The 22,393-nt window shown below is 38.8% G+C and overlaps 1 protein-coding gene across 3 annotated transcripts in view; it reads right to left on the reverse strand.

Moving 5' to 3' along the window:
• Positions 1-22,393, reverse strand: part of dscamb (Down syndrome cell adhesion molecule b) — a 147,830-nt gene that overhangs the window by 33,454 nt on the left and 91,983 nt on the right. For all 3 annotated transcript variants that reach the window (XM_078929611.1, XM_078929612.1, XM_020708439.3), the window contains exons 4-8: positions 9,832-9,978; positions 7,841-8,119; positions 7,466-7,741; positions 3,813-4,109; positions 2,751-3,023 (exon numbers count right to left, since the gene is read on the reverse strand). In XM_078929611.1, the coding sequence (XP_078785737.1) occupies positions 2,751-3,023; positions 3,813-4,109; positions 7,466-7,741; positions 7,841-8,119; positions 9,832-9,978 (1,272 nt within the window). The remainder of the gene's footprint in view (positions 1-2,750; positions 3,024-3,812; positions 4,110-7,465; positions 7,742-7,840; positions 8,120-9,831; positions 9,979-22,393) is intronic.

Raw genomic sequence — 22,393 nt, forward strand, 5'->3', positions numbered from 1 at the left:
TAGTCGCTTTCTGCCTCCACCAACCCATTTTGACCCGTCCTCAGTGGCTAAGCGGTTGCTAAATGCCCCCTCAGTATCTGCCCTGTCACCCTGGTCAGACCTCTACGTGATAAAACCATTTGTAAAAATCTCTTATACAAAAATGGTGGGTTTTTGTTGGTTTTATTGTCATAGGAACTATTTCATTTTTATTTTTTATTTTGGTCACATGCGGATGACCAACATGTCTATGTAATTTTTAGAAGAATTGGCAAAAGTACATTTTTGGATTGCCATGGCAACAAATATTTTTTGTTAGCCACGCCCGCCTTCCTAATATGTACATATCAATAGATCCTTTCGTCCAGCTTGGGCTGTATTTACTAATTATACACAAAATTCCAGTAAAAAATATGCGAGCAACACGGGAACGCAAGCTCACTACACTAACGCATTTCAAAATCTACAAACTTTAAATCCAACTTTTTCCACAAGTAACTTCCCAATGAAATTGAAGTTTGTAGAAGCTCCTAAAGGGGATTAATTTTCAATTCAAGATTGTGGCCTCTTCCCAGGGTCAAAGGTCAACAGAAATTCTGCTGTAGACTTAAGCTGTCGGCATGTGTGTGGTATTTTGTGAAGATCGCTTCAACAAAAGTTTTCTGTTTCCAAAATGTGAAAATCACCAAATTACACACTTTGCCACAACATGCTTGCCAAACCATCGGTCCTGTGGCCATCCTGTGATCATTTTTTAAACTTTCTTTGGACATCCTGGACGTGTGTGGTTTTGTCACTTGAAATTTGAACCAAGTTTTTGCAACCTATTGGACATTTTGGCCAAATTCATTTTTTTGATGATTTTTGCCCGCAGTGATGTCATTATTATTTTTGGGTGGGGTGTGTGTGTGGGGGGGGAGGGGGGGAGGGGGGGTGTTTTTTAGTATGCCTAAATTCCATTTCACCATGTACCAGGTGTCTGCAAATTTTGGTTAGTTTTTGAGCATGTTGAAATTTGTGTTCAATTGCGCAGTAAGAAAAGAATCACAAAAAACACGGTTTTTGCAGTCCAAGACTGTTGCAAAACAGAACATTAAGATAGAAATAAGCCCTTACTGTAGTGTTTGTCTTCAGCATCCCAAGAAATATTGAATTGCTTTTTGGAAATATGGAGTCCTGTCTTTAACAATATAGAGGCTCACTGAAACATGAGCAGTCAAAAAAATCCGTAATCCAGATATAAATTGGTTTGATCATTCAGCAGGTTTACTCCTGGAACAAGTCAATCAAGCCGCATAATGTAATCACTGACTATAAATTAATAATCTTTTCAAATCGTACACGTTATGTTCTCTGGGAACAAATCGGCCCTGCGAGTGTCCAGTGAGTTCAAACAACCCCGGCATAAGCAGCACTTTAGCAGCTTATCAAATTCAAAATAAAGTGGAGATAATGGACTCCTGGGATTCCCACAAAACATTATGCATTTTAAGCATGAGCGGAGTAAATTAACAAATGCTCCTGCTCAGTACAGTACCACTGGGAAGAGCTGCTTTATATCATCACCCGGCTCCTTTTCTGGCTTTCCTCTGTCTCTCTTGGAAAGTGTATTATAGTGACAAAAAGCCAACATACTGTTCAGAGAGTAGGAAATGGAGGCATAATGGGGGAGCCCTTTAAGTATTACCTATTACACATGTAAGATCTCACTGGAGATCAGTCACTCAGTGCAGTAATATCATGCTGGAATCAGACACTCTTAATAAACCCCACTTATGCCCTCAGGAATATTATCTGCTAGATTCATTTACAGGTCTTTTAGCGTCTGTTTATGGCATGCGGCTGCTTACATAAGGAAAGGGAAGAAAAAAATAATATGAACAGATTTATTTGAGCAACAATGTAATTGAATGCATTTTCCTAATTAATAATAGCATGTTGAGTATCGAAACACTGAGTATGTTTATTGTCACCTAAAACCAACCTGTCACTATCTTATTTATTATAGGACTTTTCATGAATTCTATTCATACATAAAGTGGATTTAAACTTCTATTATGAATTTTGTAGGGACAATTAACATTGTATTTCTTTAAGGTTTGTTTAACATATTTCTCCACAGGTGCTTTAACTCCAGTGTTGACGTTCTTTCAACTAAGGTAACTCTTCAAACATTCACGCAATCAACGCAATTCCAGTGGATTCTTAAGCAGAGAAAAGCAGCTTTATGCGGACATGTAACATTTTATGTTAGTGAAAGGCCCATGCAATCAACAGAAATCAGCTGATTCTGTCAAGGAGAAAAGCTGATATTTGTGCACATTTAGTTAAAAAGCAGAATATTTAACTTGAACTTAAATATTAAATTAATAAATAAATATCTAGTTACAAAGCTTAAATGTTTAGTTTGGAAAAAATATTTAGGTGATGGTGGTTTATGTTTAATTTGATAAAATTTTAAGCTTTATTTGTAAACAAAATTTTTAGTTTGTAAACTAAATATATAATTCAAAAAAATAAATATTTAACTTTAAATTCAATATTTAAATTGCTAACTAAATATTTAGTTAGTAAATGTGACATTTATTAATACATGAATTTTAAAGGCAAAAATATGCATTTGAAAAATGAAACCTCCTAAAACAGGCAAAATAATATTTGAGTCTGTCACTTTACAAACGCAACCCCATTAAAAAAACTCATTTAAACAGTTAGAACTGACTTTAGCTGAACTAGGACCTAGAGATTTGGACCACCCTTGACAGACTCACCTCTCACACGAACATGGACACTTTGGGAGTCCATCTTGTTGGGTTGAACCATCACCTTACAGGTGTATTCGCCAGCATCCACCTGCTGCACGTTGCTCAGCTTCAGTGTCCCGTTGTTCTCAAAAGCTCGCTGTCTGTGGTTGAAGGGCAGCAGGGCGGAGTTCTTGTACCACTTTATGGAGTAGTAGGGGTATCCGATCACACGGCAGTGAACGAAGGCATCCCGTCCAGCTATGGCCGTGATGTTTTTCATTGGACGAATGCTGGCGCGACCTAAACGAGGGCAGAGACGACGGCTTCACTGACAGCAGACTGCAAAAAGCAGTTTGGGTGTTGTGGATACATTTACGACTTTAAAGCTACACAGATTCACACTTTCTGCCTGCCAACAAATATGCAGGGATGCTGCTGTTTTTAGATTTTATTGTCTAATGTACCACAGGTATTAAAGCTTAACTAAGTCAAAAGGTGGGGAAATGAGAAGCAGATTAGAGGAGGCTGAGCATAACATTTAAATGACACCACCTCCACTTACAAATCCACTACGTTTTATTCTGCCGTTTCCAGAGTCTGACACATTCAGAGCCTCGTTCTGTGTCTATAAAACTGAAACACAGTAATCTCTCTAATATCTGATTGTTGAATTGGCTGCTTGAGTAAACATGCAGACACAGACACACATGAATAGTCCCCGACACACACAAGCACACAAGGAATGGATGCATTCAGACGGAGAAAATGTATTTTTCTCCTGGCTATTTCCAAACAGGATATCCGTGTGAGCACAAATAATTTGACCTCACAATGCAGGCGTTATAAAGTATAGCACGCTCTTATCAGTTGAAGGAAAAAAAATACAAAATGCTAGAATTAAAAATAAAAAAGGCGAAGGCAAAAAACAAATACAAGAGCTCAAAAAACTAAATCAAATGTAGGAAGTAACAGTTAAAAAAATTAAACTAATATTTCAGTCCCACACAACAGCCATCTCCTGCAAAGACTCACACAGACAAGGACAGGTATGTGTATTGTTGGTCTTGGAGGAGCTGATTTGACAAGCACCTCTTACGTTTATTCGAGCCTGGTGGTACACGACCCCGGCCGAGTTGCTGCACGTGCACCGGTACACCCCGCCGTCCTGCACCTGGGTGTGCGTGACGTTGAGCTGGCTGGCCACGTGGGCTTCGTGCGTCTCGTAATGGCCCAGGTGGTGGTGGCTGTCCTTGATGACGGGGTCGTCGTCCAGCGTCCAGGTGCATCTGGGAGGAGGCGTGCCCTTGACGTTGCAGACCAGGAAGACGGGCTCATTGGGGCTCACCACCTTCTCGCTGAAGGAGGACAAGATTTTGGGGGTCCCATCTGTGTTTGGGAAGAAAAATGGAGCCATGGTTTTTTCAGGAATGTTTATGAAAACAGGAAAAATAAACGAGTTTAAAAAATAACGCCAACATTGTGTGGTGCACACAGTCACAACATCACGTCTGTTTATTTGGTTTTTCAACCTTATGTTGGACGTTGATTTTTATTTAATCACAAATATATGCCAGGAGAAGATTAAGAGTCAAAACATTTTAATTACTTCAACATTAATAAAGTCCTTTCTAATATTTAAAAGCTTCAGTTTAACAAAAAACTTCATATACAATTAAATTTAGAGCACATCTTTATAATATTTTAGGGGGATTGCTTTTTTCAACAATCGTTTAATTTTGTATTAAAATTCTGAGCAAAAAACAAATACATTTAGAAATGTTTTTAAATTAAAAGTTTATTTTAACATAGTTAAAAACCACTATGCATGTTGACAGTTTTGTTTCAAAAACCTACTTAAAATTCTGAACTTTTGCTGTAAAATATTTTGTGCAGTTGTAGTTTCTATAGTAATTCAAGCAAATCGGCATCAATTGACTCCAGGCAGACTTGTATGTGATTAAGCAGATTGTTAGAGCGGACTGACACATTTAAATCTCTTTTGTTTTTTGTCACTTTCCCTACTCCTGAGCCTGTGGCAAAGTAGTGCTCAGCCTCTACCCGGTTTTTGTCTGCAGTGTTACGGTGCACGTTTGCCGTGTCTGCATGGATTAAGTTTGCTGTGCCCAAAGAGTTTGACACGTTGCAGTGGTGTTTGGTTTTGTCTGGTACAGCCAGAAAAGCCTGTTAGCAGCAGTAAGAAGAACTCTGGGTGACATAAAATATTGTATACGCAGCTACTGCTTCAGTCGTTTTGTTTTACTAACAGCCTAGCTGAACACGTATATGAGAACTGGACTGACTGAGCGTGACATCGCTCACAGAAAACGGCTTAATTCTAGCTCCAACCAAATGAAGTCCCTTCAGTCGCCAATTTTTTTGTGATACAGATGCTGCCATGTTGGAACCAGAAATCCTCAGTAAGCGGTCCATGTCGGTCTGAGAGAACATTTCTATGGCAACCATTCTCACCAATCAGGAGTGAGCTTGTTGGAAGTCTACACCCCTACCATTTGTGGGCTACACAAATGCTGTCAAAGACCAAATCCTGTTATTGACGCATCTGATTGCTCAGTTTATAACTCGAATAACCTCACCTACAGAAAACATCATGAAAAAAATAAAGGATTATCAATTACATGTAAAAAGAAGGTTTCAGAGTAGCAATGGGTATTCTAGTAAATAGAATGACTGAGTAACAGCTGTTTATTTTTCCATAGAAGTCTATTGGGATTTTGGACTTTTTTAGAACCAGTAGATACTTCCATCTAGTAACACCAGCGGCGAGGGGTCATACAGTCCAGTTCTCTTTATCCAGTCAATGGCAGCATTATCAGACTGGCTGATCAGAAAATTTTGCTCTTCTTTCTTTAATGCAGGATGTCTGGCTTATCCTATTCTATGCAAAGTGTAAACCAAAAGCAACTGTCTTATATATCCATCTTCTGATCCTTCTTTGTCTTGCTCAGTGTCAAAGAGGGTTGCAGCTTTCTCAGGGTAGAGGCAGGGGTCACTCTGTCCATTACAGAGCCACACAGACAACAAATGTACAACTAAGGGACAATTTAGATTCACCAATCTACCCATCAAACATGGTTTTTAGGCATGGGAGGACGCTGTATAGCCCAGAGACAAGCCTCACTTGCTCGAGGAGAACATGCAAACTCCACACAGGATTTGAACCAGATAATACTTGCTGTGAGGCAACAGTGCTCACTGTGCCCCAGACTTATTACTTTATTATGTCATAAACTGATGGGGTAGAATTCAAATTGCCCAAGATCAGGTTTGGTGGTAGAAACCTAACATCTAATAAACAAACTAGAACAGGGCAAAAAATAGGGAGCAAAGACATTGTAACAATACAGATGACCTGACCATGAACAACTAACTGAAAAACCAGACACTTGAACAAAATGAGGGGAATTAACTCAATTGAAAACAGCTCGGCATTATTATTAACATGATCCTGGTGTGACTGTGTCGAACCTCCAACAAGCTGGAATATTCACAATGTGTTAAGTAATAGAGCTGGTTATTCATTTTTTATTTTGTTTCTGAGAAAAACAAAGTTGTTAAGGAAAATGTAGGTGGTTTTCAGGAAGGGCAGAGAAAGGGATGAAGGAAAAAAAAAACAGACCCCTCACCGCTGGAATTAGCAGGTTCTCACGAGCTGACAGGCTAACAGCAAATAAGAACAGCCCCTTCCAGGAAGGGTCTGCGCTGCCAGCCCTCCCCCCAGGCTAACACACACACACTTTCTCCTCGGAGCTAGCGATGATCTAAAAATGGGCTTTCATTTCATCTGCACAATATGCACATCCATCGTTGAAAAAGTTTGAATATTGTTTGTTTTTGTGGCCGAGACACAGACACGCTGCTGAGACCGACTCTAGGATGACGTCATGAAATGGGCGGCACCCACAAGGAGAGAAAGGCGGAGCCTCAGAGATGGAGTCCTCTTTTCTTTTCTTTTTTTTAGTTAGATAGATGTGTTTTTATTGTCATTGTCCATTGTACAATGAAATTGAAGAAAAAACTGAAATTGAATAAACTAATTAAAGTCTTACATCCGGGTTGGAAAAAAGCTCAGGAAAATAAGTAATATTTAATTCAAAAAGTTTTTCTTTTGTGTGCCAAAAGTAATATTTTATCATATACATGGATATTGTTTACTCTAATGCTTAAGAATAGCATGATATACTGTAGGTCATTAAAAAAAATTACGATAAAGGTACTTAAGATCAGCCTGCCTACCACACTGTGTCTTCAATTATTTGACAATGAATGTAAAAAGAAGTATTTATGTACAGCGTCTATTCTAATAAAGCATTTTCTAAAAACAAGTCCGCAAAACGTAAATAATTCTTTTGAAATAACTCACAATGTGCTGTTTTTTTTATCATGTCCTTTCACTGAGAAACAGAAAGTGTTGTTGGTGTTTGGTAAATGTTTTATTATTGCTTGCTGCTTCCCTCTGATAATCTAACTCTGCTCCTTGTGATTATAGATTATCAATACCTTCCTCCCCCTGACAAAAGACAGTTGCCTAAGCAACACCGCACCACCAAGGTAGAGAAGTGGCTTAGAGGCTGCATGTGTTTGTGTTTTTGCATGCGTTTGTGAAGTTAAGGATGACCATGGCAGTGGTCTCAGCTGCGTGAACCTTGTATTGATCTGCTAACTCACTGATTTAGCATAGTACAGCAGCAGGAAAGGTTCAGCATGTGGGAAGATTATTTTACCTTCAAGAATGACCTGCACAAAGTCTTGTGCCGACATTTTGCCCTTCCTGGCGAAGCACTGGTAAGCTCCTCCATCGCTTTTGGACATTCCCTCCATGATAAGGTTCTCCCTGTTGAGCCCAGTGAAGCGAACGTTGTTGCCGGGGTAGATGATTTCTCCATTGCGGTACCAGGACAGCTCATATTCATCTGAGCCACTGACACTGCAGGATAGAGACACTTTGCTACCCACGCTGCCCTTCACCTTTCGGGGACTGACCACTACTTTTAAGGGCTCTGCGGAAACGTAAAGCAAAACGTATGGTTTAAGAAAGGAAAACAATTGCAGCATTTTGTCTTATTCAGTAAAATATCGCTTTTCAGCCAGGGACTCACGTTTGATGTACAGGTGTCCCACGACCTCGGCGTTGCCATAACTGTTCCACACTTCACAAACATATGTCCCAGAGTCACTGGGCTGTGTGCTCTCTATCAGCAACCCTGAGATGGTCTGGCGAAAGCGACTGTCTGGCTCCAGAGGGCTGTTGTCTTTCAGCCAGCGGTACTTGGGTGTTGGGTAGCCTGAGGCCTTACAGGGCAGCTCCACCCGATGATTAATCATCACCTCTCTGTGGTCAAAGCCATCCAGGATGGCTGGCTCAGCATTGGTGGGGTCTGGAAGAAGCAGAGAATTTAGTGTTAATTAGTGGTGAGCATTGCCAGATGCCTGACAGCGTGGCCTCGTATTGATTCTCAGGCTCAGCATTCACCTCCATAAACTGTATGTTTTGTAAAGGAAAGGATGAAAAAGAAGCCACTGTTGGAACAATGTCAGTGGCAAATTAGGAAGGAAACATCCGACTTTGTTTCAGTGATCTACTTTTAAAGACCCACTTTGATAAAAATGTTGCTTTAACATTTTTCTTGTGGCATTTTTTTCATGATGGAGGACATGTATGAAAAGAATTAAGCTTAAAATTGCATTTCTGAGAATTTCTTTAATCAATATGTTGTGAATCAGGATCAGACTTAAAAACGTTGTTTGAAAAAGAGCTTATTTGTGATGTAGAAAATGCACTGGGTGTGCAACGAGCTCCTCCCTGCTAAGAGGCGGGGTTACACTGCACCAACAGTCCCGCCCACAACTTAGAGAACAATTTCTAATGAACTCCTGCCACTCAGCAGAAAGCTATGTCCATATATACAGTATATATATATATATATACTGTATATATGGGCAATATATATTGTCTATATATATATATATATATATATAAAATCATAATTATATGATTAATAATTCACTTTATTTCAGTCTTGGGTGCGGTCCATAGAAGAAGATACAAATACAACATACATGATGAAATAAAATAAAAATTAAAAAGAGTATAATCGCTGTATCCAGTGTTTCCTCAAGGCGGAAGTGTAGCGACAGGAGCTTCTTTTGGGATCAGTCAGAGACATGATAATTAAATTCTTAGATTTGTCCAGGCGTTCCATAAGGCTGTATGTAAGCTTACGCAGTAGTGCCTCACAGGTGGGGATGTGAGCATCCACAAACATCTGACTGGCTCTGTACCACCTGGGCACCTGCAGCAGAAGCCTAAACGATTGTTATAGGCCACTAAGAATTTACGGAATGTCCCACGTCCATAGTTCCACCAAAGAGGAGCTGTATACAGAGGAGTGCAGTAGACTCTGAACAGGGAACACTTCACTTGAAGAGAACACGTACTGAATTTTCTCTGTTTGCCTGAGCATAGAGGCATAGAGAGTACTGTATCTGAATGTCTCTATCATCCCTCCAATCAACAGTAATGAAGTGTCCAAGATATTTGATAGTTGAGGTTTGTTCCAGAGGCGTTCCACAGAGCTTAAAAACAGGAAAGTTTACATTTTTGTCATCTTTGGTCCTTACAATCATTATTTTGGTTTTAGAAGGATTGTAGTTTATATCAAAGTGTCTACCACAGTCATAGTAAACTTTTAGAAGTGTTTGTAACCCAGCACTGTAGGGGCTAAAAATGACAAGGTCATCAGCGTACATAAGATGATTAAGAGTTTGATGTGCAAAAACACACCCAGTTTTGCACATATTCAACTTGGTAGATAGTATATCAATATATAAATTGAATAAAAATGGAGAGAGGATCCCTCCCTGTTGAACGCCATTGCCTACATAAAAAGGCTCAGATAAAACATTGCCCCATTTTGACTACCATTGTTTGATTAGTGTACCAGAAAACCAGGGATTATAATTATGTTTATTATAATTATGATTATATATTATAATCATAATCCAAAAGGTCCTAAAGGAACTCTATACAATAGATCAAAAGATGATAGGGGTAGGTCAAAAGTACTTTTCGTCAAAACAAAGCACCTACCTGATACGATGAGACGCGCACTGTTGCTCTGGCGAGTCTCACCAGTGTAACGGTGTCGAGTTGTGCAGCGATAGTTGTTCAGGCCATCCTCAGGTAGGACGTCCACAATATACAAGGCTCCCGTGGATGTGATGAGATATCTTTGTCCTGCAACAGATGAGACAAAAATCTTGATTGTAGTATAGTCATAGCCACTTTTACATTAGAGCCGTTAACCACTGTATTTAAATCTGTATGATACAAAGAAATCTATTCGTTTTAAATATATAAACAAGAAAATAAAAGTTTGATTTTTCTAAAAAGGTGATCGAGGAGCATGACTGTCACAGCAAACAAAATACCCAAAAATATCGCTTGTAAATATGCATTAGTTTCAGCTCAAGTTTTTAGCCAGTTAGTAGCCTTTTGTAACATCCTTTATTGTTTTGCCCTCTCCCAGGTGGAGATAAGTGACAGCCACAGGTAATTTGGGAGGTCTTAATGGTTACAGGTAAAGGAAAGATACAGCTACATGGCTATTTTTGAGATTCTTCTGTAAAAATATGTATTTTTGGCATGACAAATATTTGAATTTGAAAAAAAAACCATCAATCCCTATGGTAAACCAAGCAAACCAAACTGCACTAAACCAGAACACTTTATAGACAGACACATTATAAAGCATGTCCAACGAAAAGTTCTGATTAATAGAAACTTTTAGCTTTAGTGAAAGCTTTTATTGTCTTTGTGAAATATTATAATGTCACCGGCATTTCATTCAAAATGCCATCGACTGTTCGTCTATAGAGCCAGCTCTGGTAATATTATGTTAATTCTGCAAACCAGCCCAGTTGATTTCTCAGCATCCAAAAAATCAGAAACCTTCTTCTCTGCCATCATTTGGATTCCCACATTCTGAGGAACGTGCCCGATGTCAGAGCTGATTGAACAAGCATTTTACAGGAGATTGTCTTCCTCCTGTAAAGTTGTGCATGTCAGGAAAAGATGGCAACCGCTCCCTTTTATGACAGAGGATCAAATTATAAAGCGCATGCTGTTCTTGTTGGAGGATTCTTAAATGTAATTGTCATTTTATCCTCAAGGAGCTACAGAATGAGAAAACATAATTTTCATTTTTAGATTTTTGTTCTCTTTTGCTATTCTAAACTCTAAACTCTATAAAATTCATTTTAGGATTGTGGTAAAGAGAAGAAAATTGCAGAGAATCTCAAAGAACGCATGTGACAGACGTGTGGTGATTCTAGCTCTTTTAGGCCTCCCCAACAGTATGCTGAGCTGTAAAGTTTTCCTCTCACAGCGAGAGGCTGCAGTTCTCTGCTGAATTACAATGTGACCAGGCTTACGCTGATGAATAATGACACATTGCTCAGCAATTAGCTGTGGGAAACAGAAATAACCCACATTTTATGTGGTATTATGAATTAACCAAGATTATGAATCAAACCGTGACATGTTTTAATATTCCACTGGAGACCGGTACGTATGAAAGAGGCTAAGATGCTTAATATTCTTACATCTGATTTGCATTTGTTTATGCAGGAAATCAACCTTGTGGGGTTAAGCAAATGGGGGAACACACAGACAGGCAGAAGAAGGGAAACTGTACAGCTATTGTGAGCGCTGACCTAGATAGAACCGACAACCAATTCCACGGATTTGATGTCCTGAAGGGGTTTCAGGGTTTTACATACAGGGCTGTTAGACGGGCTACCAGCAAAGTGGAATTTATAAAGAGAGTGAGTGTGAGTGCCAGCAGCCATGCATGCATATTAGTGCACAAGACAATGGCTAAAAGGAAATCTTCTCCAAGGTTGCAAAGGCCAGAAGCTAAAAACAACAAATATTTTCATCACAGCCTTTTTTTTTTGTCTCTCAGCAGTTTTACGGCAGATCTGAGTCGACACCTAAAAAACGTTCGGGGGGTGGGGGTGGGGGTGGGGGTACATAAACAAGATGGTAGACTTTGTGTACAAATATTGTTGTGTCTGGAAAACTCAACCAATATATTTCCTTTTGGCTGCAAATAGAGGCATCTCTCTGCAAATGGGACCATGCCACACATTGCCTCCTCCTCTGGTTTTCTCTCCTCCCATCTGGCTTCTCCATTTTGATTCTGAACTGGTCGTCTGAAATCTCACTGTGGAATCCATCTTGAGTGAGACAAAATGGTATTTCACTCCAGCCGCTGTGAGCTGCGGCAAATTGCACCTCAAGCACCTCAGTGCTCCTGCAGTATACCTTTTAAGACGTCAGAGATCAGTTTTTGCATTATGACGGAGCAAAGTGCAGACAAAAGGTTCACCCCAGTGGAGGGGAGGCTTTCCATGAGGCTGTTGTGTTGTGCTGTTTTTCCTCCCTGTTCGTATTTCTTTTGCTTTGTCTTCAGCAGCATTAGCAGAGGAAATTCCTCGCCCAGTGCCATGAGGTGAGGAATAATGTCACTTAAATACTTGAAATACACTTAAATGCAAGAGGCTGCAGTATAGAGGCAGTTAGACATGCATCCAGCTTGTGAAGCATTCAAAAATCTGAGTTTCTGTCGGGCTGTGAGGTTCCTCTCCTCTGCATTCATTCACGGACACAACTGCTGTAAAGTGAAAAAGTGCTTCTCTCCACCAGACACACTTTATCTAATCATCGCTACTTTGCCTGAGACAGAATCTAATACGAACAGCGGGTTTTCACTCTGCAGGCTAAATAAGCCTCGACGTACAGATGAACCGGTGTCACAGCATCCTCTCTGCCAGCAGACACTCCGATCTAAATGAAAGTCAAGCAGGCCCCAACCAAGCTGATGATCTGCATTTTAAGACCAAAATTAGACTCAAACTATCAACGTTTTATCCCAATTGGATATACAATCAACATCTGAAGCTCTGTGTTACGGTACTCGAGCCAAGTCAGATGTCTGCCATATTGCCGGAAAAGAAACGGCCTGAAAAGAAGTGAACGACAACACCATAAATATGAAGAGAAACGATAACAATAAAAATAATTTTTTTGGCATCCACCCCTTCATCTTGCTTTAAACTGCTCTAACTCTAACCACAGAAATGCAAGTTGATCAGGAATGTATATTGTACTAAAGGCTAAGACTTTAAGACATTTAGATTCTTTAACTCCAGTGTTTAAGCTTAATTTTTCCATTTTTATTTGCCCATCTTCAGAAAGACAACGCTCCAGCAGCAACTTAGAAAGTGAAATATTTGTCCCCAATACAAACCATACACCCCCCCCCCCCATCAATCTGTGTAGACAGTCATTACTTTTGCCTGCTTAGAGCTGGAGGTATGGATCACAGGGGGCCTAACGTCAGACCAAGACTTTAATCTAAGCTGATTGAGGTCAGATTGCAGGGCTGAACTCTCCTTTGCTGCAGTCCTCAGGGCGGCACGGTTACATGCAGAGAAACCTAACGCAGCACTTTCAGTTTTCCACAAACAAAGACGCCAAGTCTCGGTTAGCAATCATCCTCTGTGACTCAGAATACCCAGAGCCTCTCATTGATAATGTGCAAAGAGGAAGATTTGTTTCACAGAGAGACGTTCGGGATCCCAAACTCATGTGAAAGTATGGTGTCGTTGCTACAATTAAACAAGAAACAGCAAATGTTTAAAACGTGCAGATAGGAGGACGATTGATGCTCCACTAAAGAAACAGTATCATGTGGTGGATCTGAAGTAGTGCTGGGATGTCAGAGGGTTTTAGAGCTATTCATGCAGCTTAGATGAACAATTATTCAATTGTCTTTTTGAACTTATCTCATTGATATGAATTTTTAAAAATCCATTTGTTTCTTCAATCAAAATGATTGTAATCAGTGATGATTTGAGCCTCTGACATGCTCACAAACACACACTAGTGCAGGTAAATGAGTTCAGCATGACCTTCTTCCGTCTTCTCTAACCCGTCCAGTGAGAATTTCTCTCGAGCCAAAATTGTTTTGATTGCACGTAAGTTTAAGTTTCAAGAGAAAAATTGTTTTATTTGCATGCATTTTTCTGTTACAAGTGTAAAATAGTTTTTTGAGCACACAAACTTTTTAAAAGTTGATGCTCAAAACAGTGAATGCTGCACAAAAATCACTCCATACTACATTTAAGTCTGGATGGTTTTTTTTGGGACTTTCTCTGGTAGGGTCAAAATATTCCATTCTAAAGATGGTTCAAAATGTGATTATTCAAGGAGAAAGTGCTTAATTTGAATTTTTTTTTATAACCTTTAAATACAATGGCATTGTAACAACGTTGATTAGGAAAACAGAAGTCAAGTTGATTATAAAATTCTAACTAATAGACCAAGACAGTTTCACCAACATCTTTGTCCTGTTAATGTAACTATTATGTAAAAAAAAGAATCATTCAATAATCATCAGTCATTGTGTTAGACTGTGAAACACAACAATGATCTAACGCTTTTAGGTTAAACCTGAAGCTCTAACAATATGACGGGTATCATCTTCATCAAATGTGCAATGATTTTTTTGTGCTTATAAGTAGTTGATATATATCAGAATGTGCTGTTGTGCTAGAGAACTGTGAACACAGTAGCTTTAACAGTGTGGTGTACGGAACAACAAAATCAGTATTTATCTATCTGCAACTTGCTTTTTCTTTGAGCTGCCATAAGGTCAACAACTAACCTTTCTGCAAAGACCTCCAAAGGTTGTTTCTGGAATTTTCCACCAAAAAAAAATGAGCAAAAGTGCTAAAGCTTCAATCAGAAGCTTTTAATACTGACTAGTTCTGTTTTTTGCTTTTGTATCTCTAGTTTTGTCCAGCAATTGCAAAGTTTTGTTCTCTTGAAATTCTGTTTAATGCTAAAATGTTTTTTTTTTTACTTTAAGTTTCGTTTAACAAAGTCTAAATTTAGCACAAAAAAATCAGACGTTTTGGGGGAATCAAATTGTACGGGATGAGAGTCGTAATAATGTAATACTTCTAAACACAACTCGATGGTAAGACTTGATGAAATAAAAATCCAAAAAGTTTGACAACATGCTAGCCCCCCCAAAAAAAGAAACGAAAAAGAAAAATCGTAACATATCTTTAGCGTTTCACCTTTAAAAAAAAAAAAACTCTTTTTATCAATGCACCTGCAGCCTGAATAGATTTAGGAAAACACGTAAATGACAGAGCTGCCATTGATGCACCAATAAAGAGTGCATCCTTGATTCCGTGAAAGCTTTGGCATCCCAGCTAGAATTCAAAGAGACGCTCTGTGTCTCATTCAGCCTCAAAAACCCCTGTGTTCCTGTTTGGCTCATTTTATTTCCTCCTGTGCCTCCCTTCTTCGCTCTCCTGGGCTCAGTCTGGCTCCCCCCCCCCCTTTCTGTTTCACTCTCTGTGTCCTGAATGCAAAGAAGAGCGGCTGGCTGTTTCAGAACACTGCAATGAAATCCTGTAGCCACAAACGCCCATTTTGACTGCACACTTTCAAAAAGAAAATGACCCAGACATTAGCATCAGATACCCTAAAACTATTTACAATTATTTATTCTGATAAGGAATAAAGATTCTCAATTAGTTCCACTTAAACATTTAATTGGTGATGAATGAGAGGAATGAGATGTTAAAACGGCTGACTGATAAGTAAATTCAGGAAAAGTGAATTATAGATTAACTATAGAATTTCTTGAAAATACACTTTTATATGGTATGTCACTTTATCAATAATCACAATTACCACCCAAGGACAAGCAGTCAAGTACTTAGACAGTATAATATACTTATATTAAGGTAGGAAAAAGTGCTTGACTTGAGAAATGTGACCAAAGAAAAAAAGAAACTAGCCAAAAAAACTCATTTCTACAGATCAAATGTCTATAACACCATCTTATTTCTAATTATACTGCAGGGATGTAATATTTATATTCTATTGATCTGAATAATCCAACACAATCTGCAGAAATGACACGTAAAAGCCTTTAGGTTAAGTTTTTAACTTCTGGTTGTACCTTGAAGTCTTTGGTATGAAAAACAAAAACATTAGAAAGAAAAATCCTGACAGTCAAACACAGTGATTGGTGGTGTTCAAGGCGGGGGCACACACTGTATGCATGACTTAAACATTTACTTTAATTTATCATAAATAATTGGTGCAATGTAATTCATGCAAAAAACCTCCAGCTGCCAAGAGAGGAATAATCCATAATTAATAAACAACCAAACACAAGAAAGATGTCATTTTAATAAATCATGGTCCTTCTCTGTACCATTTCAGAGGATGTTCCTGTTAACCCTCAGATTGGGAATGTAGCTCAGGAGGAGAACCAGGTCATCCAATAACCAGAGGTCAGGTGGCTCATTTCCCAGCTTTTATGGCCAACATGTCAAAGCACCTCTGATGTGTTGACTGCTATGAGAAGAAAAAAAAAACAAAAACATCCACATGGAAGTGAAAAAAATAAGAAACCAAATGGTGGGGCGTCTGTGACGTGCTGACAGAAATCCTGAACAAGCAAATATTTGTTTTTGAAGTGCGCACTAATAAAGAAAAAATTTTTAAATTCCTACAACAGCAGCGTCTGACTTTGAAACAACAAATCTAAATCTAAAGTTAAACTAAACAAAAAGAAACAAACTTTCACAATTTTTATTTTGGTTACATTTGGAGTCAAAGTGGGTGAACAAACAGTCTCTAAGGCTTATTCCCCAATTCAGTTCAATGGATTATTTTTGGTAAATATACTGATTTTTAAAAGCATTTAACTATGTGTGTTCTTAATGACACATATTGGGACAGTAACATAAAAAAAACATTACCATAAGAGCAGCTTTTTAATAAACCTTTTGAAAAAAAATCATGTTTTCCAGTTTCGTGTTAAATATGTATGTTATAATATTTCTCACCTTCTCATAAATGATTTTGTCACATATTTACAAATAAATGTAATTCTTTAGAGTTTATTTCGTCCGTTTTCGTTTTTTATTTTACCTTACCTGATTACGAAACGTTCAGAAAGCAGTTATGAATGTTATGAATATTCAGAACTCCTCTTTGTGGGCACACATTGACGGTTGCACCTCACAGACATGCAAACCTGAACATGTTAGAGGATCCCGAAAAAAAAAAAGGCACTGTACTCAGGTGCATGAAATTCAGAATGAAGAGACGGAACTGAATCTCCAGCATGATGCTGACATAAAGAGTCAGTTTTTACACCCACTGTGCACACCTTCAGCTGAAGTGTACCTTCTAACTCAAGTTTGCTGCCATTCGGCATCTTGAAATGGATTAGGGACTGATTGGACAGAAGTCTGAAGCAAGTCCTGGCTGGGTCCTTACTGTGTTAAGTTTGCATGTTCTCCCAGTGCATGAGTGGCCACATCCTCCCACAGTCCAATAACATGCTTTATTAGTTAACTAGTGGTTCTAATTGTCCCTCGGTGTGAATGTGAATGGCCTTGCAACAGACCGGGGACCTTTTCAGGGTGTACCCTACCTTCACCCAACAATAGCTGGGATAGGCACCCCAAAAAGGGATTCAGCGGGTGCAGAAAATGGATGGATGGGTGGATGGATTGTTTATGGTGAGCGGTTGTAGATAACTGGTGTTTGACTATAGGAGAAATGCTGGGAAAAGATGAGCATGTGTCATGCAGCTCCAGTGTTCCACAGCACCGTAACTCATGCTGGTGGATGACATCACTCAAGGAAAAATGGGTTCTTTCTTTGTGCTTAGGTGTTCCAAACAAACATAGATGAATTCACTGATACTTTATTAAATTAGTATGTTAGATTCTGACGGCACTGCAGTGCAGTGTACAAATAGAAGAAAGAAATCTCTCTCAGATCCAGGATATATAGTGTAATCGGTTGCAGACTTCACTGAGTCTGGAATGTTCCACGTACAGATGGCAATAAGAGTAAAAAAATCTAGTTCTGTGTTTCCACTATGGAAGCGGGGATGTTCGCTTTAGGCTACTCGGGTGGATGTGTAAATATCTGCATGTCTGTGTTTGTCCATGCAACATGTGCAGCAGTCTGCTGTCATAACCTAATTATTGCAGCAGCTTAACAACAGCAATTAGCACATTTCCATCAGACGACACTAATTTGTGAATTCCATTCCAGTGCCATTCAGGCCCGGCACACAGAGAGGGAGAGAGACTTAATTCAGCGGTGAGCTACAGGCAATGCTAAATCCATATCTGTAGAGCTGTGAAAAAATTGCTTATGGTGATTGCAGCTATTGTAAAACTAGGCTACCTCTTAAATGAAATTTCAAATTTTAATCATTGATTCTCTTTTTTGTAGAGTCTGTTCAAACCCTAAGGGAGCCTATGGTTCTTTAGCCCGTACTAAACCTTTTTTCTTCAAAACAGAGGATCCCATTTTAGCAATGTTCATAGCCTTAAGTGAACCGCTCTCCAATGAATATTCTGATAGGACAACAAGAGGAACTGAATAAAGCACGTAATCAATTCAGTAGCCTTTGATTTTAATAGTTCACCACTAAAATTAAGTCAAAATTGTTTCAAATCTAAATCAGCTTAATGTCACATGACAAATATGTCAAATGATGCTCACTGTTCTTTGACTTACTTGGCCTGTTAAAAAAAATCTGTTTTAACCAGCAGGAAGTGAAAAAATACTTCAACATTTTCAGTAATTAGTAGAAAAGCAGAGAAGGGTAGGAGTTTCTGTAACAAGGCAACATCAGAGGTACAAAAAATGTTTAGTATATCAAATATTTCCAAATATCTTAAAAGTCCCACTTCAATTATCTTTTGAGCTGTTTTAAAAGCGTTCCCTGTAGGGATGCAACAATCCACTTTGCCCAAGATTCGGTTCAAATCTCGATTCTTACAGGTCACAGTTTTGTTTCAGTCCAAAAAGTGATTTGTGTATTTCAAAACAACATAAAAAAAACTAAGATTTCTAAGTAATCCCTTGTTGCTAAGGGTGTTCTAATTATGCTTATGCTGTTTATAGACAAAACCCAACGTATTTTCCACGTCACAAATCAGATCTTTTTCAAACTGCCTGCGTCTTTTCCTGATTCACAACCTTTCGAATAAAGAAAAAGTCAGAAATGTATTTATGTCCTCTGCCATCAGCAAAATGCCACAAGAACATGTTAAAAACACCATTTTATCAGAGTTGGTCTTTAAGACGTATAAAAAGCTACAATTAAGGAAAAAAGAGGTTACACTCTCTCGTTACTGCGATGCATCTCCATACAATATTTAAAAGGTTATTCCGACAAAGAGTTTTATCTATCTATTTCTTTATTTCAGTTTTTTCTTCTTTGTTCCTTTTTTTTTTGTTGATGCATAAGGCGTCGTCTAAAAGTGTAAACAATTTTTGTGTGTTTGTCTGCTCCATACTTGCAATTCCCCTCTTTTCTGTCTCATCCTCCTCACTTCTCTCCCCCCCTGCCTCCCTCCACCCTTTGCACCCCTCGCCTTTACGTCCTACGCGGAGATGCATGCTGACTGATAGGCCTGCAGATGAGTCTGGACAGTGCGTTTGAGGCCCTGGTTTTTAATAGGGTTCTGTTCCCAGTAATTATGCTGACACAATTTGATCAGTGCAGGGCTAAGTATCTTCATCTGAGGGAGATCGGGGGGAATTAACGCTGATGTAATAAGTACAATTTGTCACCATTAAGACGGAGGTGTTGACAGGCACTGTTGTTGTCAGGGCAACTGATGGCGCTCCCTTGCTACAGTACGCATTCTGCTGCATCTGGCGAGCAGAGCTGTCAGCCTCCCTCAGTAATTGATTCTTTAGGTTGCCTCGCAGAGGCAAAAACACACATGCGGTGACATGCCGATGTCCAAAATGCATGTAATAAAAACAGACTGCACACGGATGTGATGCGAGGCTGAACAATGCCATGCACACAGCAAACACTCCCTGCATTTGCTGTTTATACCAAACAAGCTATATAAAGAAAATCTGCAAGTAAAAGAGATGTAGTTAAAATTGTCAAAACAAAGAATCTTCCTATATCAGGATCTCTTTTCTTTGTGTGTATTTCTTGGTTTTGTTGTGTTGAATGTTTAGATGTTCAAGTTATATATGTTTGGGTTTCTGTTCAACACTCGTTTTGTTTCTGTCAAATGACTTTGTCCCTTTTTTGTTTTCATATTTCAGTTTGCACCTACATTTGTTTCAAATTTGGTTTAGTTTGCTGTTGTTTATTTCAATTTTATTCCAATTTTTGAGTAAATAATTCAAATTTTCGACACATGCATCTGGTTCCTCTGCTTTCGAGTTCCACCAAAACCACTAAACACTGTCACCTTCAGCTCCAACACAAACAGGATGGACTCTTATTGACCTCTATCACAAAAAAGAAAACACCACATCTCTTTTGCGTGGGCGACAATGCAGAGGCAGAAGTTAAGGCCTCACTTGTTCCAGAAAATGAAGAGATATGTCCCTTTAATCCATCTCAGTACATTTATTTTTCTTTTGGAAGTTGAGTGAAGTGAGCAAATGTTTCATTTCAACATCAACATTTATTTTAACGTAATAATGTTTAAAAAGTTGTCCATTTTGCAGTTTGTCTATAAATAAATACACTTTCATTTTGTTATTTTCTTAACCCTTGTGCTATCCTAGGCACTTTAACATTGGGAGTTGGGTCATCTAGACCCACTAGACAGTGCTCTGAACCTTTTTTCTACAATGATTTGTGATCTTCACTGGTGTCCATGGATTACATGAAATCTTTCCACCTTTATCCACCTTTGTCATGGTAGGGAGAACACGTCAATGTAAGGGGGGGGTCACAGGATAGCACAAGGGTTAAACTGACAGCATTCAAAAGTTGTGAGTCAAAGTCATTGTTCCAAATCAAATGATAAGAAAACATAATTTTGTTTGTGTAGCACAAAAGAAAGCGTGCTAACACAACAGTAACAGTAAATATTAGTCATATTGTCCATTTAAAGTCCCACTCAAATCATCTTTTGGTCTAATTTCAAAGTGTTCTCAGTGGTCTTTCATTATGATTTTGCTGTTTTTGCCAAAATCACAAAACCTGTGTTTGTAGGACATAGTTTCTGCAGAGCGGCAGTATCAAAACCTCGCCTCAAAGTTGTGGGTGGGACCGTTGGCGCGGAAGAAAGTCTCTGCTAATTTCTCATGATCCCTTTGTTAACACACTCTACCGCTAGTTTACAGCCCCTTGCAACCCCACGCTAACAATAACGGTGCAACAAAAAGGGTGAGCGAAGTTGCAGCGATCCAGCCGTACAGTTTTGAGCCCGATCTTAAGTCAGACAAGGAAAATAAAGAGATACAATTATCTATTTTTCTCCAAGTACATCCGAATGGAACAGAGAAGCACGACTTTAGCTTGAGCAGTTTCTATGTCACAACTACAAGCTTTTTCCAACAGCATTTTCTCCTCTGCTCCTGGATCACCACGATTTAAATAAAGAAATATTCAGAAAATGCTGTTTTGAGCTTAAATACTTCTATATTTGTCCTCCATCATGAGAAAAATGCTACAGGAGCATGTTAAAACACCAAAAACACAGTATTCATTGGAGTGAGTCTTAAAATGACAAATATAATTTTCTGCATGTTACACGTCATAACCCTAAACATAAAGGCTAAATCTGTATGCAACCCTCAAAAAGCAAACAGTAATTCTGTCTTAAAACTGCAACGACCTCCAAAGGATCTAAAAGCATGGATTACTCAAAACCTTTAAAACGTAAGCAAAGGAAAAACTGAAATATTTATTTTTGGAGAGCCTGAGCTGTCAGTCAGTCAGTCATTTGGTGTCGTTAGTTCTCACGCCAAAAATCTTAGTCCAAAACGGAATGACCACATCACTCCTGTACTCGCCGCTCCCCACTGGCTTCCTGTTCTTTTTTGGATCCAGTTAAAGATTTCGGTAAATTAATTTTAACAGCTTGGCTCCACCATTTTTGTCGGAGCTGTTGCACCCAAGAGCTCAGAGAAACACTGCGAGGTCTTCTGCTGAGCTTCTTCTGAGGGTTTCTAAGGATCTACACCTAGCACTTCTTTTTACTCACTTTAAACACATGTGACACGTTTGCCTTTCTTCCTAAAGACTTTAGCTTTTCTATTTATGTTTCTGCTGCATTGTTTTTTTTAGCTTTATTTTTGTACGATATTTTTATTTTTATTCTGTTGTTTTAGTCTGCTTCTTTAACATCCTTGTTTCTGTCATACTGTACAGCCCTTTGGGTAAACTAGGGTAGTTGGAAATGTGCTCTATTCATATATTTACATCAACGCATCATGTTCTTTTCTGTGAGCCTGAGCAACTACAGTCAAACTTGAGCTGTTTCACGATAAAAGGTGAAACTTTCTGATTATATAGATTATTTACTGAAGACAGTGTGCATTCCTTATGTGAAGGTGCTGAAAACAGTCAGAGTGTACGGTAAAAGACAATGAAGAGAGAAGAGTAAGTTAAAATACACAAAATCTAAGGCAGGAGTTTGATGGCAAGAAACACACAACATCTGATTTGCTGGAGCTACACATCCTGAGGCATGTTTTTGTTCTGCGATATTTGATGCTTTTCATTTTTTGGGTACCCAAAGGCAGTACAGATAAGCAGTAGCAC

The sequence above is a fragment of the Oryzias latipes genome, chromosome 13 (genome assembly GCF_053564925.1).
Source record: "Oryzias latipes strain Hd-rR chromosome 13, Olatipes_Hd-rR_3.1".
In the NCBI taxonomy this organism is placed as follows: domain Eukaryota; kingdom Metazoa; phylum Chordata; class Actinopteri; order Beloniformes; family Adrianichthyidae; genus Oryzias; species Oryzias latipes.